The following is a 26,919-nucleotide window of genomic DNA, read 5'->3' as shown; positions in this document are numbered from 1 at the left end:
CCCCCCCCCCCCCCCTGATATTTAGAGGAAAGAGTGTTGTACTCTTCATCAACCGGAGTCATAGAATTGTCCCAATTCTGGTAAAACCATTTTCTCCTATATCCCACTCTTCTCTTTCTTCTTTCTTCTCACCCCCCGATCTATCAAGAAAACACCCTTCACACCTACTCCTTACCCAGTAACCCCAGATCTTCAATCCCACTGAAATTCTTGTTTCAATTTCCCAGTTGAGCAGCAGCTTTTAGCTGAGATTGAGTATTTATTATGTGTATGTAGAACTTGTGTACATATGAAAGAGTGACGAATTGGGTTTAGGAAATTTTTTGATGGATACACAAAGCTGGAAAGATGTGTACAGGGGCATGTCATCCGATAACATCAAGGGGTTGGTTCTTGCTTTGTCATCAAGCGTATTCATTGGTGCTAGCTTCATTGTTAAGAAAAAGGGGTTAAAGAAAGCTGGTGCTTCTGGTGTCAGAGCTGGTACTAACATAATTTATACTCCCTTTTCAATTTTGAAATTGATATAGAAGATTCATATATAATTGATTTAGTTTGCGTGTTCTTTGCTTTAGTGAATAATAGAGGACTGCTGCTAAAGCTACGATGATCTTTATTGGCAAGATTCTTTTTTTAAACGGATGCATACATAAGTTTTACCTAAACAAAGGCCACTGGCGGAGCTACATGCAATTAAAGGAATTGAATCCCCTTCTTCGAAAAGTTATACTGCATAAATTGAGTAAAAATAATTTTTTTATTCATATATAGAATTTTGAATCCACTTAACATAAGAGAAATATAGATTTCAATCCCAAATGTGCCATTTTTGAACCTTTTCACAACTCATGGCTCCACCACTGATGGATGGATAGATGATTTTTGAAGTGAACTATGTTATGGGGATCTTATCAGTTCAACTCGACTGGTGAAGTTCTGAATGTGACAGATGGTCTCATTTATAGTAACCGACTGAAAGTAGAAAGTGAGCCAAGGTTTTATCACAGTTTGGTTACTCCACTCTTAGATGTGATCAGCTTAGGGGCTAGATTGCATGTTGCCAAGTACCTTTATGCAGTGTCTAAACTGAATGCTAATTACAATATAATACGTCCAAGGTCCTTTTGCATTGTGGCGTAGTAGTAGCAGTAGATGCTGTTGTATCAGTCACAACTAGGAAGAGTTCTGAAAAGGAAAACAAAAAAGGTGCTACATAACCAAGTAAAAAAGTGAGAACTTGTGGTTTAGGATTTTGTAAGCTGGTACATTCAAATTTGTTTGAAGATCAGCTTTAAAGAATTCTTATGAGTTCTCATTAATGATAATTAACTTGAGGTGTTTGGTCTAGAGGTTTAGAGATGGAGCAAATGAACGATGATATTATTGAGCAATAATCTCCTACAAATACATGTGTGTAACAAACTAGAGAGAATTTAGGACTAGACTAACATCGCATCTAATCATCTAGATAAGATTCGTTAGGTTCAAAAGAATATAAATTCAAATCAAACTCTACAACTAATGATAAGAATGAATTATATGATTCTAACTAACCGATCTTGCTAGTGCTTATCTTAATACACCCCCTCAAGTTAGGTGTGGTGCAGCAACACCTAACTTGTCTAACGTTTTGCTTGGGCAGCGGCTTGATGAGAATATCTGTAGCTTAGTCGACGAAGGGCAAGTGTTTCACGACAATGTGATGTCAGGCCGAGTGGTTGTGAAACACCTGGCCTATATCGACCAAGTTGCAGAGATTCCCACCAAACTACTACGGTGCTACCCAACCCGGTCTCCTTCCGGTGTTTATATACATCAGGTATTACTGCACCCTATGTTGCTCGGACTCTCCAAAATAGCTGCCGTACCTGTGTCGGATCCTCCAAAAATACACTATTTTGGAGGATCCAACACGCACCCGTCGATATTTTTGGAGAGTCCGAGCAACCTAGATTGTACCACACATAACTTGAGGGGGTGTATTAAGTTAAGCTTTGGTAAGATTAGTTAGTTAACCTTGGGTTATTCATTCTTATCCATAAATTATAGAGTTTTTGTATTTATATTGGTTTGAATCTATCTAATCGTATGGAGAAGTTTCGATAATTAGATATGGTGCTAGCCTAGTCCTAGATTCTTTCTAATAAGTTACACACACATGTATTTATAGGAGATTTTTTATCATTATTATTATCACTAGAGTTTGCTCTTCTTCTTAAGCTCTTTATGTTGTATCTAATCATCTAGATAGATTCAAAAGAATATAAATACAAATCAAACCCTACAACTAATGAACAACCCAAGGCTAACTAACCGATCTTACTAGTGCTTATCTTAATATGGTTGAGTACCAGTTCCCCCCTTGGTCTAATAATAAACTTGGTATCCCATCTTTGCTTAATGATAGCCTTTTCCAACTTGAATGTGGAGATGATGTTGACCTCTTTGGTTAACTGCCCCTGCTCTTGATGTTTACATGGCCATGATACTCATTGTCCTTTCGATGCTATTTGGAGTTGGTTGAATCCATTGAATATGAAATGTTAGAATAATTATTGTTGTTTCAAGTGGTATTTGGACTTGAAATTGGCGTGTTGTGGATTGGTAAATGTAGTGTAGCCTCAAATAGTCAACCAACAAATCCATCTATAGATGATTGCCAACCCTATTTGCATTTGTTGTTCCGTAGTACTATAGTTGCTTGGTTTCAAATTTTTTAACCTTAAACATTTGTTTGGAAGGTACTCCCACCGTCCCAATTTATGTGGCACACTTTGATTTTTAGTCTGTCCCAAAAAGAATGTCACCTTTATGTATTCAGAGACAGTTGAACATTAGAACTCCTTTTACCTTTAATGAAATGTTTGTAGCCACACAAATATCTAAGGCTTGTTTTAGATCATAAATTTCAAAAGTCTTCATTTCTTTCTTACGCTCCGTACCTAGTCAAATGGTGCCACATAAATTGGGACAGAGGGAGTAGTTCATTACATATTGCAACTAATCAACCACTTAAGGGTGCCCAATGCTCAATCTGGGAACTTATAGTTAGAAAATTTTGACACATGATATATTTGGTCTTTCATCTACATTCATATTAGCTTTTAGGATTCTTATACTTTACCAAGTGTCTTTTCATCTCCTACATGGTTTATAATGCTTTTCTTTTAAGTCAACATTTGGTGATACACTGTTTCTATGACTTGACATAATTTATTTTGCAGGAGTTGGAGGATACTCATACCTATATGAGCCTCTTTGGTGGGTCGGCATGATAACAAGTGAGTTATATACTACAATGCAGTTATTGGCTTCACATTTTTACCCCCTGTTAAATTAAAGAAATTTGAACCACCCTACCCCCCCCCCCCCCCCCCCTCTTCCCTTTTATTTTCTGGCTTATATGCATTAAGTTGCATAGTTTTCACTGTTAATGTACATGCTCTATGAAAAAGAACAAGTTTTATGCGTTGTTTGATTAAAATATAACTATCTCTTGCTCCATTAGATCATCCTGCATGTTCTTGTAATATGCATGATGTGATTAAGCCTCTCCCCTTGTAAGAAGCTTTTGGTTCTATTTGTTTTTGGCTCTTCTTCTTTTCCTCAATAAATGAAACAAAAGTGGAAAGTATATATCAGCTTCATCAAAGAAAGAAACAAGAACTTAAAAAAAAGAAGCTAATTTATTGAACATTATATCGAGCATTAAGGTAAACTATAAAGTCTCTTCCTCTGAATGACATGCAGCTCTCTAAATCTGAAACTGTATCTTGTTGTGTATATGTCCGCTCTCTGAGTTATCTGGTATTCATACTACAAATTTTTAGGTTTAGAAAGAATAATTACATGAAAACATCGTTTGGTGCTAACTATTTAAGTGCACTAACGAGCCTGTCTCTCTACAAGCTCCTCCTTAATGCTCATCTTCTGAATTGCTTTACTTGTTCAAGCCAGAGGGGGATCCTCATCTTTCTTATATCCTGGTTGTAAATTTATTCGATGAAATTATGGTGGGAGGGCAGGAAGTTAAGAGTTTAGAAAGATCGATCTTAAGATGTCCAGTCTAAGACCTTCAATTTGCTTATTATAAATATTCTTCCTTCTCGGATGATGAGGGTGGAATTATCCTGTTCCAATCTGCTCTGTGTTTTCTTCCTTTCCGAATAAGAAGTGATGAGAGGGGGAATGACAATATTACTTTTGGATGGAAGGCTCCCTGCAGAGAATAAGAAGAAGGACAGTGAGGTGGCACTTGGCAGAAGGGCAGTACGGCCTGAAAGGGAAAAGTTGGAGAAAGGCTGTCGCCAGATGAGGCATTAAAGCAACCCATCTGACAGACCCTTGTAGATAACATTGATCAATAGGGTAACTGTACTGGAGCGAATCACATATCTTTTGTAATCTTAAAGCTCTTGCATCTTTTTGATGCCATTTAATGCATCTACTTGATCAAAAAAAATTCTGTTAATTCCTTCTTCTCCATTAATCTGATGAAAATTCTTCCTTCCCCAAACATCATGTTGATACCGCACGATTGTCTTTTCTGTTAACGTTGACAAGATCGGCATGGACTTGGAATTTAACTGCTTTTCCAGATATTAATGGTTCCATTGACATGAATTGAAGTTTATTTGACCAAAATCTGGTGGCCCTTGGTGTTCTTATCCTACCATTTCTCTTGTGTTCTCTTACTACAAACATTGAACCGTTAAAGGTAAAGTTTCTGTTAAAAATAAATGGTGAAGTTGCCATTATTTGGTATAATAGTTGTTAAAAGGAGAATTGGGTTCCGAATGAAGATGCTGTTAGTACTTATTTTTGGAGAGTAGGTCTTTTATGCAGGATCTGTGAAAATTCTAGACTTATACTTATAGCGGAAGTATCTATACAGGTTTGAGACTGAAGATGAACTACTCTGTGTTTGACTTTATTTCTTGAGACGTTTCATGAAGAAAGGATGTATACTGTCTCCAAACTGGCTTTGCAATATTCTTCCTATGTTAATTGTTCAACCATTTCTTTCTCTTTTTCATTGTATTTGGATCTGATTATTTTGTTTTCTGGCAAGTGTCTGGATTTGATTATTTTGCTGGGGTCTGATTCTTGAAGATAGAACTCTGACTGCTTGTTGCTATTGCAACAGTGATTGTTGGGGAGGTAGCTAATTTTGCAGCTTATGCATTTGCCCCTGCTATTTTAGTCACTCCTCTTGGTGCACTCAGTATTATAATCAGGTATAGTATACGTTGTAACTCGTCCAGATCTAACTTATGGTTTGATTAATGATTAATTTGTATTTATACCACAGTGCTGTGCTCGCACACATTATTTTGAGAGAGAAGCTACACACATTTGGAATTTTAGGTTGTGCTTTATGTGTTGTTGGGTCCACCACGATAGTGTTGCATGCTCCACAAGAACGTGAAATTCTATCTGTGACGGAAGTGTGGGATCTTGCTACTGAACCAGGTAGTTTCTTGGTTCATATTGTTGTTGTTTCTTGTTTCTCCTTTTTCTACCTGATCTCTCGAGCTTAACATCTTTTCAACTCTCCTGCAGCTTTTCTCCTCTACGCAGTGGTGGTGATAATAGCTGTCCTAATTCTTATATTCCACTATCTTCCACAATATGGGCAGACACACATTATGTTTTATATCGGAGTGTGTTCACTAATGGGTTCTTTATCGGTATGTAACTGTCATATCTGATTTTTTTCTTCCAAATAATTATGTATTTGCGTTTCTCCAATTTCCCACATGTATTTTTCTTATTGAGATTTCAGCTTTACTGTAACAGGTTATGAGTGTCAAAGCACTCGGAATTGCTTTGAAATTGACATTATCAGGGACAAATCAGCTAATATATCCACATACTTGGGCTTTTACTTTGATTGTCATTGTGTGTATTCTTACCCAAATGAATTATTTAAATAAGGTGATTAACTCCTCCCTTATCTCCTTATTTTCTTCCTACGTTCTTCCCACATTACTGCAATCTGCTAAATGAATTTGTGCTCTAAGTTTCTCCAATATATCTGCAGTTTGCGTGATAAATTTTGTGCATATCTTGCTACTAATCAGTGAAAAATGTTTGTGCATATGTTGCTAAGATAATAAGATTATGCCAGCCTAGACTTGCTCTTGCAACATACCCTCCTGTCAAAGATGTGTCATGATTAAGCATACATTTAACTCACGTTCATCTTAGAAGTGAAAATAAATAATTAGGAGAACGCAAAGCTTAGGGCTAACTTCATCTGGCCTGGGAGTGTAGTGGTGTCCACGTGGACTGAAGGCTCAAACTTTTGCCGTTTTCTGAAACTAACATTTTATATTTAAAAAATCATAGGAAAAGGCAGCAAATTAGTTATTTTTTGTAATATGAATGTCAAATCATAAAAAGCATGATGTAGAATAAGTTGGAACAAAAAAGAAAAAGAAAAGAAAAGGAACAAGTTGGAAAAGCAGAGAAACTAGTACAAGAGAAATTACTTTTAGGCTTAAATTCCCATATTTAACTTGGGTGGGATCAACTTGAACAGAGCTTAGTAAGGTTTAAGCTTGGCTTATTTGATGAAGTTCAACCATGTTTGTACGTATCTAAGGATCAACCCTCTGAGGGAAAGGCAAAAGTGATTTTATTTATTTTGTTGCGTGCTTATAGTCATTATTTTATCTGTCCCTCACGCTCTCTTTGATGAATCTTCAATGCAGGCCCTGGACACATTCAATACAGCAGTTGTCTCTCCTATATACTATGTCATGTTTACCTCTTTGACCATTTTAGCCAGTGTAATCATGTTCAAGGTAATAACTTCACCTCATCTTAGACATTTTAATGTTCAGTTTGCTTTGTGAATAATAACTACAAATTGTGCTGGATCTGGGACTGAACTCAGTGAAACATCAAGTTTGCTAAGGCCTTTTCCTCGTTTGATTTTCTTCATTCAGTCCTTTTGAACACTATAAACACGGACATGCATGAAGTTAGGCATATCCAACTATTAGGCCATCTAATAGCATTTTGAGGTCTTGGGTGGTTGAATCTTTTAAGGCAATTTGTTCTAATGCTTTAGGACAATGTGAAGCTTTTTGAGCATCCATATTTAATTATTTTCATGGTAGCTTCAAGATATCTTATTCTTCTCGTTGTGTTTGAGTGAACAGGACTGGGATAGGCAAAATCCAACACAAATTGTAACAGAAATGTGTGGATTTGTGACAATTCTTTCTGGGACTTTTCTTCTTCACAAAACCAAAGACATGGTTGATGGTATGTTCTGCGGTTTTTCTTGTGGTATTTAAGTTGGCATCATCATAGGGTGACCAATTTCTCAATGCATTTCTTAATGGAATCAAATACAGGTCCTGCCATGCTGCCAGTGCGACTTCCCAAGCACGGTGACGAGGAGAATGGTTTTGGACAAGAGGGTATCCCCTTGAGGCGGCAAGATTCCTTGAGATTACCATAATGTATGATTCTTTTCTTTTCCTTCCTTTCCTATTTATTCCCCGCTTCACCAACATGTCCAACTGTTTTAACCACCCAAATTCAGCTGCACCATTCTCGTAACTTCTATTTCTCAGAAGAGACCACACTCAGATTGTATACTACTGGGGCACTGTTTTGTCATATTCAGCGAGGGAAATGAAGGAAGAGCCTTTTCACACTATTTTGGAACCATGGAAATACCAGAAATTTGTTCACGTAATTGCAAAGCCTGTAGTTAATCACACATGGTCAGTTCCCAATGTATTTCCAAGCAGATTTGGTTCCACAAGAACTATCATGACATACCTGTAAAAATTATGAGTATATTTGATTATTCAACAAGAACCAGATCTGCTTGGTTGTGGCCTGATCCATCGTTCATTCACACGTATCAAACTAAGCTAGTTTGGCATTTGTATTAATGGAATTGGTTCTCACTTTGTGATAGAGCAGGCAAAATTAGTTCTATGCATCTCATAGATGTAGGATAACTGAGCGCTGGTCTGGGACATAGTCAATGATCATATAATTGTTTGGCCTTGTTCCTTGATTGTTAATAGATTTCCATTTCCATGCCATTGACATTGTGGGAGAAAGGAAAAAAACATAACACAGGATTTAACCCGATTATATTAGTTGACCATAGTTAGTGATAAAGTTAGAGGTGAGAATGTGAATATGATCATGTTTTGGAAAAGCTTTTGAATATTTTTTTCAAGTTCCCAAAAATTGGTTTGGGGCCGTTTTTGGATGAATTTTACTTTCACTCACAAAACTTCAATTTTTCTTCAAATAACAAATTCAACTTCTAAAAATTATTTTTTAAAATTATTTTAATTTTTTTTTTATCAAGTTTCAATTAAATTTATGTCCAAATGCTAGAAGAGAAGGTCGCAACGAAATTAGTCGTTTAACATTATGATATATGTTAAGTGGAAGTGCAGTAATATTTGCGCATCTTAATAAACTGGTAGACTTGAACGTGTATATCAAATATTTGATTAAACTAACTAGGATTAGTGGCATTAGTCGTTTTTCTTACAGTATTGCAAAATATGGGTGAGCTGTTCTCACTATTGCGTTCGTTAAAGCATTTAAATGAAAAAGTGAAAACAATTTGTTCGACTAAATTTATTTAACATAAAACTCTTTTATTTCTCAAATACCAAAGAGATAGAAAGAAATAATATAGTGAAAGTAAAAGATCAGTTCAGCTTAAGGAAACAGAATGAGTATTTAAGATGCCTCTTTTGCAATTTAAAATATTATAATATTCATATTTTTCCAAAATGAAAATATATAGTGATCTGAGACATAACAAAAAGTAAGTATACTGTGTAACATAACAAAAAAGGTAAGTATACTATGTGTAAACATATAAGAAAAAAATCTATCCGTAGTATATACAAACAGTTCAAAACTTATTAGAAATATGGTAATTGCAATATTATACAACAACAACCCAGTAAGATCCCACTAGTGGAGTCTGGGGAGGGTAATGTGTAAGCAGACCTTACTCCTACCCCGAAGGAGTAGAAAGGCTGTTTCCGGAAGACCTTCGACTCAAGAAAATAAAACGACAAAAGGAGACAATATTCGTTTCACCACAGAAATCATAGGAAAAATAGGAACAACATGAAATTCAGAAGAAACATGCAAAGCAAAAGCGATGGCTAGTAAATAGGTCCTGCACTGAAAGCGAAATAGTAAGACACAGCATTGCCACTAGCTATCTTAGACGAAAATCCTACCAGACTAGGCTCACAAAGGTACAAGGTAAGGCAAGACTCAACTACCTCCTAACCTACGACCCTAATACTCGACCTCCACCTCTTTCCATACAATATTATACATAAAATGAAAACTAATAACAAAACATATTTGAAAAATAAGAAAAGAAGAGAGAATATGCGCTTATAGTATAGTCACGAGAGGAATATATTGAGTAGTTCAGACATAAAATAAGAATACAGATACCCCAAGTTTAAATTCTACTTTGGATTTGAAAATTTATTCTAGCTTTTATATATGTAGAACGTTTGCTCAGAAGTTATTCCGTCATTTAACTCTCCCGGATTATGGTTTGTTAGCAAAGACACACAATAATGTGAAAGCTTGAAGTATTTCTTCTTTTACGATTTATGCAACATCTTACTATTTAGAGGGTGTTTGACTAAGCTTATAAGCTGGTCAAACTAGTTTATAAGCACTTTTTAGCTTATTTACGCGTTTGGTAAAATTAAAAGTGCTTATAAGTCAAAAATAAGCCAAAAGCCATAAGCTGGTCTCCCCCAACTTATCAAATTTCAGCTTATAAGCACTTTAGGTTTGACCAAAATATTTACTATCTTATCCCTAAAATACTTCTTTTTAAAACAAAACTCTCTTTATACCCAGTTATTCAGCTGCTTATCACTCCCTCTGTTCCAGTTTGTGTGAACCTATTTCCTTTTTGGTCTGTTCCAAAAAGAACGACCCCTTTCTAAATTTGGAAACAATTTAGCTTAAACTTACAATTCTACCCTTAATGAGAAGTTTTTATAACCACACAAATACTCTAGGCCCCTTTTTGACTTGTTTAAGATCACAAATTCCAAAAGTCTTCATTTTTTCTTAAACTCCGTGCCCAGTCAAACAGGTTCACATAAATTGGAACAGAGGGAGTATTATTTTCAGTACTTTTATCCAAACACGTAACTGATTATTTTTTAAATCACACCTAAAAGTGCTTTTCAGCACCTAATGCTTATCAGCTACTCTAAATTAGAGGTGTTAATCGGGCGGGCTGGGACGGGCTGGACACAAAAAACGTCAGCCCGTTCGGTTTCGGGGCGGGTTGTTATCGGGCTGGGGTTAACGGGATGGTGGTGGGCTGGGTTTTTTCGAGTTTTATAGGGCCCGTACGGGTTCGGGCTTAACGGGCTCGGGCGGGTCGGGCTATATATATGTATATATTTTTTTTAAATTAAGTTATATTTTTCTTTTTCGATGTTATTGAAACTTTTAAGGGTTAAACTTAAAGATTAGAATTGAACTTTTAAGGGTTAGAATTAAAAGAACAAACTAAAAAATTCTAAATTTGAAAATAGAAAGTAAGTATCTATATAAAAAATATTGAATAAGACTAATAATCTAATATGCAATATAAAAAATTCACAATATTTAAGTAACTTTGATATTTTTATTGAGTAATATAATACTTAAAATTAATTTGCAAGTTCTTTTTTGAATTTTTTAAATTTTTGAACTTGCAAATTAAAAATTTACAACAATTGTTAAAAAAAAAAGAAGAAATAGTAAATCACATATAAGGGGTGAGGGGTAAAATATAAATAAAAAAGCCAAAAAGTGGCTGTTTGGGGCAGAAAATAACGTTGGCCAACGGTCCTTTTTGGTATTTGACCGTTGGCAACGGTCAGATTAAAAAAAAAAAAATCGGGTTAACGGGTTGTAGCGGGTTCGGTTACCCGTTTAAAAAAAAGTTAACGTTTGTAGCCCGCCCCCCGTNGTTGGCCAACGGTCCTTTTTGGTATTTGACCGTTGGCAACGGTCAGGTTAAAAAAAAAAAAATCGGGTTAACGGGTTGTAGCGGGCTGTAGCCCGTTAAGAACCCGTTAANGGCTGTTTGGGGCAGAAAATAACGTTGGCCAACGGTCCTTTTTGGTATTTGACCGTTGGCAACGGTCAGATTTAAAAAAAAAAATTAAATTTCGGGTTAACGGGCTGAACCGGGCTGTAGCCCGTTAAGAACCCGTTAAGGGCTTAACGGGTTGTAGCGGGTTCGGTTACCCGTTTAAAAAAAAGTTTAACGTTTGTAGCCCGCCCCCCGCCCAACCCGTCCCAACCCGCATTTTAGTCTACAGTAACGGGCTGGACCGGGCTGACCCGGGTTGAACCGGGTTGTTAGCGGGTCAGCCCGGCCCGATTAACACCTCTACTCTAAATCAGCTAACCCAAACGGGCTCTTACTGAATCTCTACTCTTCCAGGTAGGGGTGTTCATGGTTCGGTTTGGATCGGTTTTTCCCTAAAAAGAAACCAAACCAAGTAAGTCGATTTTTCAAATATTAGAACCAAACCAAACCAATTAAGTCGGTTTTTTCTCGATTCGGTTTATGTCGGGTTTTGTTGGTCTTTCGATTTTTTCGGTTATTTGTCGGTTTTTTCTTAAATAGAAGACACACACTATCAAACACATATTCCGGCGATCACATTTTCAACGTAACACTAACAAATCAATTGCCCTTGGAGAAATCTATTATTTACCAAGATATATTGATGATAATTGAATCAAATAGTGATGAATAATTTAAGAATTCAATTAAAAATATATTATTTTTAACACGAAATGGATTCTTACTCTTAACAAAAGAAAACTACCAATCAAACTAGAATGTAAAGGTAAAGAACTATACTATAAGTGCAAACTACTGACATTTACCATTAAATTTTTGAAACTTTGTATAGAAATATACATATATATATATATATAGGTGTAATAATAAATTTGAAATAGTTACTCCTATAGTCGGTTTGGTTCGGTTTTTTTCGGTTTTTTTCTGATTAAAACCAAAACCAAACCAAATTCGATCCGTTTTTAAAATTCAAAACCAAAACCAAACCAAACCAAAAAGTATCGGTTTTTTTGGTCGGTTTGGTTTGGTTTTCGGTTTGGTTCGATTTTTCGGGTTTTTATGAACACCCCTACTTCCAGGATAGGGGTAAGGTCTGCATATATTCTATCCTCTCCAGACCTCACTAGTGAGATCTAACTGGGTTGTTGTTGTTGTTATTGTTGTATTAGTAATTTGTTGAATGTTGATTTACCGTTATTGTAACATTTTACACGTAGTTTGCAAATATATTTAAAAAATTAAAAATACTTATGTGTAAATTCACATTAAAAATTAAATTTTAACTATCACACCTCAAAGCCTTCATATAAATTGAGACCAAAAATTCATTTAAATTGAGAGAGGGAGTGAGGCAAACGCATATTCCTTGGAGATCCAACCTTGCGCGCATCGAAACACGTACAAGATTTTGGCTAATATTGTACCTTATCATTGAGGGTATGTCTATTTTGGTCTCTCAAATATAATTCTGAGCATATTTGGTCCCTTAAGTATGCTAAAATAGAGCACCTTTAGTCTCACTAACACAATATATTCAAAAACTAATGGTGTTACCCAACTCTGATTCATGAAACAAATCTTCTGCTCTGAAGCAAAACGTTTCCTCTCCCTTTATTGGATAACGCAAATCATCACTTTAATTCCTCATTTTTAGATAATGTCTTCTAAGATTTTGACCTTGAAAAATATCCCCTTCTGTGCCAGTTTTCAATGAGAAAATGATACTATATATGTAAAAACAATAGCAGAAAAAATATATAAAATTTATATATTTTTTGTATATTGTGATGACCCGATAGGTCATCTAGAGTTTTAAACCTTAAATATGTATTTTGAACCCTCCGATAGCTTCTTTAAGCCTTCTTCGAGTGGCGTCTGTAGTCCGGGTATTTTTCCGGAAGGCTTTTATGTTAAAAATTGATAAAATATGAAATTGCCTTAAAAATCTATTTGAGTTGACTTTGATTAATATTTTGAGCAAACGGACCTAGATCCATATTTTGACGATCCCGGTGGGTCCATATCATGATTTGGGACTTGGACATATGCCCGGAATTGAATTCGGAGGTCCTAAGCTCGAGTTATCGTTTTTTGTCGAAATTTGAAAGTTTAAAGGCTTAATGACTTTGAAGGTTTGACCAATATTTGATTTTATTGATATCGGGTCTGTATTTTGGTTCCGAAATCCGGTATATGTCCATTACTATATTTATGACTTGTCTGTCAAATTTGGTGAAAAACGAAGTTAGTTTGACGTGATTCGGACGTCCGATTGTTAAATAGAAGTTCTAAAGTTTTCTTAAAAATTTCATTTGATTTGGTGTCTGATTCATAATTCTAGGTTTTATTTTAGCGATTTGATCACGCGAGCAAGTTCGTATGATATTTTTGGACTTGTGTGCATGTTTTGTTTGGAGCTCTGCGGGCTCGGGTGAGTTTGAGATATGCTACAAAGCGAAATTGGACTTAGAATCATAGCTGATGCATTTAGATTATGGTGTCTGCTGCATATCTCGCATTTCGATTTTGGACTAAGTGGACCCCGAGAGTTGACTTTGTTTACTTTTCCAATAATGACCTAAATTGAATCTTTTGCAATCGTGGGTAGTTCCTAAGGCTTATTTTGAATCGTTTGGTTGGTAATTTGCTAGATTTAGTTGGTTTAGAGGCTTGTTTGAAAGGCAAAGGTGTGATTGAGCTTTGAGTTGATCTTTAGAGCAAGGTAAGTGTCGTGGTTTAACCTTGACTTGAGGGATTAGGACTTGTTTTGCCTATTTGCTACATGTTTAGATGTTGGGTACAAGTATATGTGAGGTGACAAGTACTTATGCGTTGTTGTTGAGTTAAAGCATGCGGGTGGGACTTGTTTCTTGTAATATTTATTGCTTTCTTTGATCATGATATCCATGCTTAGACTAGTTTAATTACTAAATTGATCGTTCTTTTCGCATTTATGGACTGTCTATGATAATTGAGTATTGTTTCTGAAGTTGAGGTTGGTTTTGTGGAACCATTGTTGACGTAAAGTTTGTCCTTGTTTATTTCATCTCCCTATTGTTATATGTTCATTGTTACATGGTAAGGGGGAGTGTTATGCATGAAGGGTGATGTCGTGCCATGTTTGAGAGTTAATGCATGAAGGTTGATGCCGTGCCATATTTGAGAGTTAATGCACGAACGGTGATGCTGTGCAGTATCTATTGATTTATGATGAAAGTGGCATGAAGGGTGATGCCGTGCAGTTTTGTTCATTATGTCTATTCGTTTTGCTGGTTAAGGGCTTATTGACTGTTTCTTATTATCATTCCATGCTGTATTTATCGTATCTTGTACCCCTTTCGCATGTCCCCTCCCAACAGTACATGCTTAGCCTTTATTTGTTGTTATGTTGTACGTATATTGTTATCTGCACAGGTTTATTTACGTGGGTGTCTTTTCATAGACTCGTCACTACCTCGTCGAGGTTAGGCTCGACACTTACGGAGTACATTGGGTTGGTTGTACTCATACTACACTCTACACTTCTTATGCAGATTTTGGTACTGGTCAGCTTTCCGTAAGGCGTTTCAGCTCGGATTTGCTTTTGGAGACTCGAGATAGATCTGTTAGCGTCCGCAGACCTTGGAGCCCCCTTCCACCTTCCCCCTATTTACTGTTCTTATCATTTGAGACAGTTGTACTTATTTCAAACTCTATATGTAGTAACTATAGAAGCTCGTGAACTTGTGACTCTAGATCCGGGGTGTACTTAGATATTATCGGTTTTTATGTCATTCCGCATTCAGTATTAGTTTCATTTCAGCTTAATAGATTTTACTTATTTAAATTGATTAAAATTGGCTTAAAGATCCTTTAACGTTGACTTGCCTAGCAAGTGAAATGTTAGGCGCCATCACGGTCCCGAAAGTGAGAATTCCGGGTCGTGACACACACACACACACACACACATATATATATATATATACGTTTTGTATGTTAATATATAAAAATTATATAAATTTTATACTTTTTTTGCTACCAGATGTAAATAGTTTCTGGCACGGGCTTGTTTACCTTGAAAATGGTAACTACAATTACATTTGATTGTGGTTCTAAAAATACTAGTTGTTAAGATATAGATGTTAGGTATAAGTAAAGAGAATAAGATATGCAAACCAATGGGGTCACAAAGCTGGACCTCGAGCTGGCTGGAGCGAGACCTCGTGGTCTAGATGGAGTTAATAACGATGAACTATTAACAAAGAATCAATGATAATGAGGGCCTTAAAGATGGCCTTTTACGATTAATAATGAGCAATAAATGAGGAACAATGAATGAACAGTGTGAAAGTAAGCAATAAATGTGTAGAACAATCGTGTTAGCAAAGAGAGCAGAGAATGTTGTGTTATATTCAACATCAAGGTGTCCTACAAAATGAGAAAGGTCCCCTTTATATAGGAAGGGCGAATCCCAACACAGTACATGTCTAATAAACAAAGAATTAATGCTACTAGTACGGCTGTATAACGGCTCAATGAGGATGTGTACTATTCTTGCAGATTCTGTCAGTCCTTATTGTGTACCCTCAGGAGTTTCCCGCCTTTCCATGACGATTACCGACTCGTGCCACTCCGAGATCGACCTTCGATGTGCCCCTCGCAGGGGGCCATTCGGGGTCCGCCCTCAAGTTCCACTTCGAGCCCCTCGAGGCCGAGCGCGAAGTGGTACAGTAACCTCGAAGTCGGATTTTCCGATTTTGGCCGCATACGGGGTTAAAAATGATAACGTGGTTATTCGTTTGCTTCAATAATATGCGTAGAGGTGATCCTAGCAGCTCTATTTTTTTTTTTTCGTTTGCTTCAATAATATGCGTATAGGTGATCCTAGCAGCTCTATTTTTTTTCCTTCAAATTTTAACTTTTCTTTTTGGAAAAATCAACCGAAATTTTTAAATGTATATATATACAAAAAAATATATAAATTTTATATATTTTCGGCTATTATTTTTACAGCGGCTATACAATTTTATTTTCTCACTGAAAACTGGCATAGAAGGGGATATTTTCAAGGTCAAAATTTTAGAAGACATAATCTAAAAATGAGGAATTAAAGTGATAATTTGTGTTATCCAATAAAAGGAGAGAAAACGTTTTGCTTCAAAGCAGAAGATTTGCTTCATGAATCAGAGTTAGTTAACACCGTTAGTTTTTGAACACATTGTGTTAGTGAGACTAAAGGTGCTCTACTTTATCATACTTAAGGGACTAAATATGCTCAAGAGTTATATTTAATGGACTAAAATAGACCTACCCTAAAAAATAATAATAGACAATACTGGTCAAACACTCAAACATATACCCACAGAGAATTTCTTCAAAATAAAAAGTTAATAGACTACATTAGGAAAAAAAGAAAAAGGGAATGACAGTATTGTTGTAACTTGCTTCGCTTGGTGTTTGTTTCCCAATTGTAGGTACGACAACTTGAAAGAAGTAAGGTTGCAATCATCAATCAGGTTTTCTGAAGGAAAGCATGGGGCCATTGGCGGACACAGTGAGAAGCAAGTCAAAGCAAGCGTTGCTGCTGTGGGTCGATGGCGTAAGAGAAGCTTGCTGTCTCCACCGTGTCATCATCTACTCCCTCAGGTTCCCTTTCCTATTAATTACTCAATCATCTCATTCTTTTTACCCTTTTTTTTGTCGGAATTTTGATTTTGTGTTTCTTATTTGAAGGTCAAAGCAGCTTGCTATCCGTACGGGTCAGTGTTTTCTGTTGAATGGATTCATCTTCTTAGGAAGGTTCTATCTCTATCTATCTCTCGCTGTGTGTGTATGTAATGTATCCTGCACTTGTTTTTGGGTTGGGGAAGCGGTTATTAGTTGAATCATAGGTTTCTAGTGGTCCAAGTGACCACAATTCAGATCTTTGCGGAGACAAAAAATCTTGGCGATTTCTTTCCAATTGCGGATTTCTTTCCAATTGCGGCCAAGGCCTTGTTGGGCAGAGTAGGTACTCAGTGGAATAGTCAAGATGAGCATACTGCCCTGGACACCAGGACTATTTTAAAAAGAAGAGATAGGTTTCGAGCTACATTCTGCACAATGAGAAGATTTTATGGAAGACTAAAGAGCTAAGTACTAATTATTAAAAGTGAACCTTAAACTCCGTATATGAGGTTTACTAAAGACGGCCAGTCCTAGCTTGGATAAAAGAGGAGGGTTGCTAATATATTGATGTACAGTGTAAAAGGAGTCTGATGTATGTGTTTTTATTAAGTTGTAGTGGACCTAAATAGTGTGAATAGGTACAGGCTATTCATATAGCCGGCTCAAACTAATTTGGGGCTGAAGTGTAGTTAGCTGATTGACTGAAGTACCACATTGGTCTACATGCTAATACTAAACAAAATGCTTTTAAGATTTTCATCTTAGAAAAGTTGAGTGTTTGCAACGTATAATTGGTATGGGGAGAAATCAAAAGGTCTCGATGATTCTATGTAGTGGTAACATTATACTAGGTTTAAATTCACTTATGTAACCTAGAATATTCGAAAATATTTTAAACACTGCATAATGACAGGTAAACTTTTTCTCAAACACTTAATAGTTTAGTGGACTTATCTTTAAGAATTATAAACTTGCAGTTATAAAATTGTTACATGGAAGGAAGTTGGTCCTGTAAAGCAGGGATATTTGGCTTACAAAATGTTAGTTATTAGATCTTCAACTAAATACCAAATGAGCCTTGCATTGATGTTGTTTTAAAACTCAATTGTTAAAGAAAAAAAGAAGCATGGAAGAAATGCGCACAGGAGGTTCAAACCTATCATCTCTCTTAAGCAAGAAATGAAATACTTTATATATGTACATTTATGAAATTTTTCGACAAAGCGGGGAACCGCTTAGGTCAACGTGCATTGCTTCTGACATTTTGAATATGCTCTGGTATGAGGATGAATGACATCTTTTTGTTTTGCATCATCTTGTAGTTCTTATGCTGCTCTATAATGTTCAATTTGGGATGCACAATTTAGTATTAGCCATGTGATATATGATATGGTTTCCTTTTGCAGTATCTTTGTTCTGAAATCAGTTATCATCCCTGCACTGGAATGGATATTACCTGGTCATTGCCCACAAATAAATTCTCCAGAGTCATGTTCATTTAGCAGTATTTTGGAGTTCTATCGATTCTTACGTGGTGGGCTTGTACAACTTTTTAATGTGAGTATATACCCTCTTAATGGGGCCTAATGGTGATCTCGACATTAACCATGTGATCAACATGCATTCTTTTTTCATAGATCATTTTTTCCTGTTGAAATGGAGTAGTCTACTTTTGTAGAGACGCTAACTGAGTTTAACAGAAACTTAACCAATCCCAAATCTGTATTCTGTACTTAGGGGAAAAAGCATTTGTTTCATCTAGTTTCTACTGATATCTGTGCTATACAGGTGTGGAGTGAATTGGATTAGATTAAAGAGGCATCCTGTATTCTTTTTCAAAAAAAAAAAGAGGCATCCTGTATGTACTAAATTTCAGTACGGAATTAAGATGCACATGATTTGAGTGCAAGAAAGAAACTTAAGGTGTAATTTTTCACGAAAATCTGAGCTTTTTAATTGCAGTTTATAAGTGATAACCAGTCCTCGAAAGACTTAAAGCAGCTGCTGAAGTGTAAATGTTGGAAATAGGTTTTGTAGTGGGAAACATGATCTTTTTTTGTTGTTTTATATTTCCTTTTTAATCGGATTGTGGCTTCATAACATATTTGGGATAAAACATGCTCCAGTGGGAGCTACTTTGATTAGATTATTAGTAGTTTTTTTTTTTGGTAAGAACAACTGGGCTCCCTACTTTGCAATTTTATAGCTCATATTTCAATTTACAGCCAACTAGCCCAAAAATAATAGGCTAATACTTAACATTCAACTCCAATAGGTTTTCGAAATTACTATTTAATTTTTAAAAAAGATTGCTCAAGCTTTTAAGTTAACTTTCGAATCAGTAACTGTGACTCAAATATTAGTTCAACAAACCAAATCCATTTGGGTGGTGAAAGTTAGATTTTTAACAAGTTTAAATATGTTGGTTTACATTCCGAATTTGATTTTGTGAGGAATTTGGAGTGGGTATTATTTAGACTTGTTAAAAATAGTATAAGGAGGTTGTATATAAAATTTGAAGTCATTTGATGGAGATTTGGACTGTTTTTGAAGAAGAATTGCAACTGAAAATCGTGGAAGAAGTTCGTCTACATACGCTTGTATGAAGGTGTATAAAAGTGTATAAGATGTGTTTATACACTCATATACACTATTATACAAGATTATACATAATTATACAAAAAACTGACTTCGTCTTCTTCCTTGCGTCTTTTCTGAAATTTTGCTCAAATCTACTCCAAATCAGTTCAAATTTGAATCTTGAACTCCTTTTGATATTTGCAATCAATTGGAACAACACCCAATCCAAACAACTAACAAACTCAAAAAATCATATTTTCAAAAGCAAAGGTTTGAATGCCTTTAATGGTGGACTTCTACTTTTCAACTTTCGTACATTGCAGCCAGTGGCGAAGCCAAAAATTTCATTTAGGGTGTTCAAACTTGAAAGAAGTATAAAAAATCTCCTATAGAGAGTATTCAATACATGTTATATACCACTAAAATCTAATATTTTATCTATATATACCGTGTAAATTTTCGATGAAGGGCGGTCAGCTGACCACCCTTGGGGCTAGGTAGCTTCGCCCATGATTGCAGCCAAGTGACACGGGGGGAGAAGCAGAAAATACACGGCCCCTTGAAGCATATGTAGAAGATGTGAGAAGAAGAGAGAGTGAAAGCAATGGTTGTGAGAATACATATTTAACACCATAGCTTTTAGAAGCAATGGTTGTAAGAACACAGATTTTGAATTTGCTAGTGCTTTCAAAATATGTACAATATGGGCTATGTAGGGTACAACTTAAAAACATGGGCCATTTTTTGTTATGATGTGAAGTCACGCGTATTTTCTTGTAATTCTTTTTTTTTTCTTGATCTTTATTTATTACCTTTTTGCTACCTATTTTATGCAAAAACACTGTCTTTAATGTTCCGTCTGTATTATTAGCTGGTGTTTGCCTAATTTGTCTGTATCATTGTTATCCTTGCAGGTTTTCTGGTTCTACCCGTTGTACATATTCAGCCTTATTCTCAGCAGTATCTGGTAATAGCTTCCCTTACCTTTTCAAAAAAATAAAATAAACTAATTAATTAAAGAAGATTTTTTTAATTTTTTTTCAAAGATATCTAGTGATAGCTTCCCATTTTGGATCATTACAACAACAACAACAACCCAGTGTATTCCTACAAGCCATTTTGGATTATTGTACCAAAATTATTTTGTTTGAATTATTCAGATATACTCCGTTATGCTGTGATTTATCTTAGGCTTAATTAGCCAACAAGGTCTCTAAAGTTGCACTTATGATTATCTTGGCATTTTGGAATGGTTATAGGAGTTTCAATCAATCAATCAATTGGTCCTCAAGTTGATACTGGGGGTCAGTATAATTTTGGTTCTCTAAAAGTAGCAGTTCTCTAAATCTCGCACTTATGGCTACATGAAAATACAAGTATCTAACCCAGCATAAAAGGATTCTTGATGAATACCGAACCTAATATAAGTATAATAATAACTAAATTTTGATTCTAACTAGTTGGTATGCCTATATGGATTCTTTGCTTCCAGTGTGTTCTATCTTTTGCTAAGGTCACATTGATTTGTAGATCTTGTAGGTTTCTTGAGGCACTTCGCTCCTGTGATTTTAAGTCTACCTTATCCCTTTTTATTATCATCATCATTCTTCACACTATCGCACCTTTTAGTCCCATGATGTTGAGTAACAAACCCATAGTAGAACTGTGAACTTGCAAATGGAGAAACAGATGGTTGTTATCTCTTCCTTCTCTTTGCAAAGGCTACATTATTACATAATTGGAATCCCCTTCTGTAGAATATCCTTTTTTGAGCAAAAGAAAACCACTAAGATTCATGATTGAGCACATATATGTATAACTATGCTATCACCACTGTGGTAAGCATACATCAACATCTATACTTATAATGCATATATTCTCACTTAGGACATCCAGATGCTTGATACAATGATGGTTTTCTTGATCTCCTATGCTTGAAATGATTTTTTTCCTCTGGTAATGTAATTCAGGTACAATGACATCGCTAAACATGGGTTTTTCGCTTTGGAGAATTATGGGGCTCGTGATACTAAGTTATCTGATCAAAAGGAGTCCCAAACTTTGCAAAGCACAGTTCATAGGGAAAAATCAACTGATCTTGAAGGGTATGGTTCTACTTTTCGCTGGTTAATGTACACTGGAGCAATATTTTCCCACTTCAGAGAATATATTCCGTGTAGAGATGTCCTGCTATTCACCAGTTGTGACTTCTATTTTATTTTTATATTTCATGCAGGTTTATGATCAGTATAGCGGAGCAACTTTATTCAGTCCTCTTACTGACTTTCTTCTTCGTGGAGGTTTAACTACTTTTATACATATCTTTGGTTCTCCCTTTATTAAAATCATGTCTTCAAGAATACAATTGGATACTGCAGGTTTATGTTACTGGACTTATACCTTACATCGGGAAAGCTCTAAATTTTATGCTTCTGTCATGGATGTATGCATACTATTGTTTTGAGTAAGTGCTGCTTTTTATCTCAATATTGCTGGTTACTCTTCATTCGAATGTTCATAAAAATTGCCTAACTTTCCAGGTATAAGTGGAATCTTTCTGGACTAAGTTTAGACAAGAGGCTGGACTTCTTCGAATCAAACTGGGCATTTTTTGCTGGTTTCGGTACTAGATTTCCTTTAATCGATTCCACTCTTTTCAATGGTTTGTTTTATCAGTCATGTACAAAGATATGACAGTTGTCTTAAAAACCTCATGAGCACTCTTAGTTTTGACTAAGTTCGACATTGTTTTCCTCATATTAATATCTCGAACCAAATTGCTTGTATATCAGTAATACAAAATTCGCCCATTGGTGTCCTTGAATGACTTGTTGGTAATTGTCAAGCTTCTGTTCATATCATTAGTAAACATTTGAAACAGAAGTTCTCCTCAGTCGAATCGACAGTGTGAAAGGTCATGCAATCACATTCTTGTTTAGAGTTTTTTTAATCCTCTTGATCGTGTGAGACCTTTTTCTATTTTAACACATAGTACTGTTTATCATTTGAGCATTTACTTTTAATTGACATGGATCATATTTCTTGCAAAAGTTAATCTGCCATTCAACTTTCCAGGAAATCCCTGTGTCTTGGCAATATTTTTGTTCTCTTCGCTAGTGAGCTATGGGGTTATGGCTATACTGTTTCCACTGGTAAATACAAAGTTCCAATCTCTGTGTTACTTATCTAGTTCTTTTGTTTATAACAAGGTTTATGTGATGATGGCAAGCTGTTATTTCGCTTTTTTTGCTGTTTCTGTATCTGCTTACGACTTTTAACCTTTTCTGCGTGAATCTTATCGCGGGGGTGTCTTATGACTAGAGCCAGTTTTAAGAAAAGAGTGTAATGACACGCACCAATCATGTGGTGGCAAGTGGTTTTTTTTCTAAATACAATTTTTATTCTTTTCTTTTTTTCATATTTATTTTCATTTTACTTTTGGTTTCCTTTTCTTTCTTAGAGGGGAGGGCCCATTATCCACCAAGTGTCGAACCGTGGGCCAATGTTCCTCGGGGATTTCTCGTTTATAAAAAAAGAAATCTTATGATGTGATCAAATGGCAACTGCCAAAAGATTTCTTGGATAACCTCAAATAACGTCCAATTGACATGACATTAATAATATTTTATCAAGAATTCTGAAATACTTAAATATCTATGGTTTTCAAAGCCATGCAAACATAGCTGGTAACTGAATTATTTATTCGAGATTCACGGATAGGTTGAAGAGGTAACCCATTTCCAAGGTTGAACTTCACGAACTTTGGTGTCACGTATCATTTATGGGTTTGAGGCTTTTGAGCTGGTTGTGATGTACTGCATATAAAGAGGGGAAACTTTAATGAGTCACCCAATAAATTTTGATAAGGAACAATTACCTTTTCAATTTTCAAAAGCATTTGTCAAGGTTATTTGGAGTTTATGTAAATATTTGCTTTTATGCTTCTTTTTGTTGAATTTTTCTTGGCTCCTGGTGCATTAAGATCATGCTCATTTTTTAAGCTGTTGTATCCCAGCAAGCTAGATTAAGATAAATGCTCGAAATTTTGTTGCATTCCTTCCTGACACTTCATTCCCTCTTGCCAAGTGATACTGGAGAGAATTTCTCCTAAATATGTTTAAAATGCAGCTGGCTATAATTCATGTCATGATTCTAACTCGCCTCAAATTATCCTGCGTATGAACTTTCTAGAGCAAATTCTTTGTTCATGGTTTCATGTTTCTTTGATGCATAAGTTAAGTTAATATCACATATGATGGTTATGCTTGTTCCCTCTCACGCTGTCACTGTGCTTGAATTTTTCTCTGGCCATTCGTATACAACTATAGAAATAGAATGATATAATACTTTAGCTGTTGTTTATTTCACGCTAACTTTTATGTCCTGTAGTTTGTTTTAACTGCAACAGGCTCAGAAGCCGACAAAATTGTTGCCTTGCCTAGAAGAAAGTGGAGAGGTGCTGGATTGGGAAGGGTACCAATATTTTTCATTGCCGATTACATGTCGTAAGCTTTCTGGGCTTTCCCTTTTGGATGTTTGTATATTTATTTTAAGTCTTGGTGCTTAGCTTTATATTTGTAACAAAATATATGCTCTTGGATATCATTATTGAATTGGGTATCTTCTTATCATCGTCATTGTTAGAAGGTGTTTCATGAGGAGCCATAATCCACTTCTCTACTTCTCATATATGGGCCATTCTTGATTTGCTTCTGTCTTCTGTGCTTCAGTGAAGAAGTAAATGAAAATTGCTGAGAATTGAGAAGAAAATTAAAAAAGCTTAGAGTAAATGGAAAACGGATGTTCTAGGAAGAGCATGAGGGATTTACTCTTCTTATTATTTCCACTTTAAGAATATTTTTTGGCTTCTCTTTTATCTTCATTTCATTATGTTCTAATTTGCATTTTCTTACCATTATGCCCCATGCTTACATTTTTACTCATCACTTCCTCAATTGTATTTTCAATATATACTCCATCCTACTTTCAGTATCATAATTCGAGTAGGCACAAGTTCTAAGAGTACATTGAAAATATAATGTACTTGTCAATAGGGATATACCGAAAGTACTAAGTACTCTATAATGTTACTATGCCTAAAAGTTGTGTCACTTTTCCTACATTTTTGTAATTATATTTTAGTCTTCTACAATTGTAATGTTTTTCACAGAACATTTTATTTTATTTTTAAGCATTAAAGTAGAATCTTCTTGATGCTTCCATTCTGTCCCCTGATTGGTAAAGCACCTCATTCTACTGCGCTTCTTAAAGCAATGCCACTCAATATAGAAAATCTCTTTAGATTAACTAAAGCAATCAGAGGAATATAATAATTTTCTTTTAGAATCTGCAACAGCAGATTTTTATAACCCAGATTGGAAGAGATCAACCATGAAAGCAAATGCTTCTAAAAAATGAGAGAAGAAATACCAAGTAGTAGGATGAGAAAATGGTTATTACCAGGATGCTCCCTCTTTTCCATAATGCTTCAAAAGAGTCAGATGGTTTTGCATCAGAATGCCCCCCCCCCCCCTCCCCCCCGCGCGTAAAAGAATGTACATAAACAACAATTAACTTGATTATTTTCCATCTCTGAAGAATTAATCTGAAAGTGAATATTAGGACCTTCTTCCTCATGGGATTTGAGTAACAACTGTACATACAAGCAAGAGAGCAAAAACTAGACATAGTTTTGATGACCTCTCTTGTTGTTGGATAATTTTACAACTTCGGTTTCACAAAATTGTTCCTTGAACTGTATTCTTTGGGAGCTTTGCTAGCCCTGCCATGGTTGGAAAAGCATAAGTTTGCTGAAAATGACTTGGTGAAGGGCATTCTTGAATTGAGTTTTACCTCCACCAGAGATCTTGGCTTGCTTCTACCTCATTTTCTAGTTCAATTAAGAAAAGAAGTGAAAACAATCATTTCCAACAGTTTCCTAGGGACCTAGTCTGAATTTCCTTTTCTGAAGTTCTTGGGCTCCTGTTGATGCAAGTAGAGAATACAAACAACAACAACAACCCAGTAATAATCCCACTAGTGGAGTCTGGGGAGGGTAGAGTGTACACAGACCTTACCCCTACTCCTGAGGGTAGGGAGGCTGTTTCCAGAATACTTGCTTGAAGTCCTTATACCCTAATTCTTGAGTACCTGACCCCTTGGTACCACTGAAAATCATCATAGCACTCTGAATAAACCTTCGTGGGTTACAATGATATCTTAAAACTATCCAAAATTCCTCCCCTGTATTGATTCTCCCGTTAATCAAATTATCGGTTATCTTTTTATTACTTACCCCTCAAAATACAATACTCTCCTAACACTTATCGTGACAGAACATGACTCATATTGCATAAGCTTTTTCATGCCAACTTTTTCTGGCTACTCTGCTTTCAGCCTGAGTCATGCAGTTTGCCTATTTACGCGTTATTGCTAAATTTATTTGCTCGTCTTCTTTTGCAGGATGCGAGTCTTGAAACTCTTTTCGCTGAAATCACGTCCCCAAATGAAAGAGAACAAGGCTCTATGAAATAGAATTAACATGTTTGACATATTGCAATGCGCTCTAACCATGCATAACAACAGCAACAACAACCCAGTGAAATCCCACAAACTATGCATAACCTGTATTTTATTTATGAATTTGCATTGGTATGGGTCAAAAAATGTTTCCCAAATCATCCACGATCACAATACGAACATGTGTTTGTAATTTATCATTCTTTAGTTAAGAGAGGAACAAATAGATCCAAATGTGCTGCTATCACAAATGGAAGATAGCAACTTGGATGATTTTTTCTGCATCTTATGTACATAGTAATTGGTATGGTCATTCATTCATATGGACAAATATGTATATATGTTCAAAGTTATTCAAAATTTCACTTACGAGAGTAATGTTTCTTGTATTTGGTCACACTGATTAGATTATGTCATAAGGACTATAATTATTTGTTAAAGTTGCTCCTTTGTATTCCTATGTTAAGACTCAAGAGATTTGATACCTATTACTTTTGACAACTATTTTCTGGCTGTTGAAACTGTTTAGTTGTTAAAAAATGGATAGCTTTTAGCTAATAGGAAGTTACTCCTGTCAAACAAAGTGGGAGATGCAAGGTCCTGGTGTAGCAGCAGGGGTGTACTACTTGTCTACTTCTAAACGGATCAAATCTGGACCAGAAACTATACAGAAAAGTTTATAATCATGACTCATGAGAACAAGAATCGTTAGATTATCTAAATTCCTTCTATCTCATCTGCGGGGTTCTTTCTCTTCTAAAATTTTGTTTCTGCTCCAAGTATATAACTGGAATAGCTTACTATTCGCGGGGAATACGCCTAATTTCATTATTTACTGTGTGAGAAAAACATTCGTACTGATAATATCCTAGACACACCTCAAGCTTTGATCGATTCACTGTATCATTTTCTAACACGTAGTAGGGGTACTCGCACTTTGGCTCAAACTACGGTATTTTTTAAAATGTAAAAAGCACAACATTTATAATAGTGGAATACAATAACAACCCGGTGATAATCCCACTAGTGGGGTTTGGGAGGGTACA

The 26,919-nt window shown here is 35.7% G+C and overlaps 2 protein-coding genes across 4 annotated transcripts; both read left to right on the top strand.

Annotated features, from left to right (window-relative positions):
- LOC109229122 (probable magnesium transporter NIPA4) lies at nt 31–8,034 on the top strand. 2 transcript variants are annotated; one of them, XM_019394454.1, is made up of 10 exons: nt 31–483; nt 3,225–3,281; nt 5,147–5,237; nt 5,312–5,472; nt 5,563–5,690; nt 5,800–5,937; nt 6,717–6,809; nt 7,170–7,275; nt 7,368–7,475; nt 7,590–8,034. In XM_019394454.1, the coding sequence occupies exons 1-9, from the start codon at nt 327–329 to the stop codon at nt 7,472–7,474; spliced, it is 1,038 nt and encodes a 345-aa protein (XP_019249999.1). In that variant the 5' UTR covers nt 31–326; the 3' UTR covers nt 7,475; nt 7,590–8,034. The 2 variants fall into 2 exon arrangements, with proteins under 2 accessions (XP_019249999.1, XP_019249998.1); XM_019394453.1 differs by having other exon boundaries at nt 7,559–8,034.
- Nucleotides 16,489–26,247, top strand: LOC109229121 (protein EI24 homolog). 2 transcript variants are annotated; one of them, XM_019394452.1, is made up of 11 exons: nt 16,489–16,753; nt 16,841–16,906; nt 18,181–18,331; nt 20,269–20,321; nt 21,325–21,459; nt 21,591–21,654; nt 21,733–21,818; nt 21,895–21,977; nt 22,430–22,506; nt 23,763–23,859; nt 25,817–26,247. In XM_019394452.1, exons 1-11 carry the CDS (start codon nt 16,641–16,643, stop codon nt 25,828–25,830), a joined length of 939 nt encoding a protein of 312 aa, XP_019249997.1. In that variant the 5' UTR covers nt 16,489–16,640; the 3' UTR covers nt 25,831–26,247. The 2 variants fall into 2 exon arrangements, with proteins under 2 accessions (XP_019249997.1, XP_019249996.1); XM_019394451.1 differs by having other exon boundaries at nt 16,490–16,753; nt 23,744–23,859.

Source organism: Nicotiana attenuata, chromosome 7 (assembly GCF_001879085.1).
Source record: "Nicotiana attenuata strain UT chromosome 7, NIATTr2, whole genome shotgun sequence".
Lineage (NCBI taxonomy): Eukaryota > Viridiplantae > Streptophyta > Magnoliopsida > Solanales > Solanaceae > Nicotiana > Nicotiana attenuata.
The sequence above is the reverse complement of the archived record's forward strand: the minus strand, read 5'-3'. Positions and strand labels throughout refer to the sequence as shown.

Coding starts and splice junctions, on each gene's coding strand:
- LOC109229122 (XM_019394454.1), top strand. CDS start 327: ATGGATACACAAAGCTGGAAAGATGTGTACAGGGGCATGTCATCCGAT. Junction 3,282..5,146: donor GTGGGTCGGCATGATAACAA/GTGAGTTATATA, acceptor CTATTGCAACAG/TGATTGTTGGGGAGGTAGCT. Junction 5,938..6,716: donor AAATGAATTATTTAAATAAG/GTGATTAACTCC, acceptor TCTTCAATGCAG/GCCCTGGACACATTCAATAC.
- LOC109229121 (XM_019394451.1), top strand. CDS start 16,641: ATGGGGCCATTGGCGGACACAGTGAGAAGCAAGTCAAAGCAAGCGTTG. Junction 16,754..16,840: donor GTCATCATCTACTCCCTCAG/GTTCCCTTTCCT, acceptor TCTTATTTGAAG/GTCAAAGCAGCTTGCTATCC. Junction 22,507..23,743: donor TGGCTATACTGTTTCCACTG/GTAAATACAAAG, acceptor TATGTCCTGTAG/TTTGTTTTAACTGCAACAGG.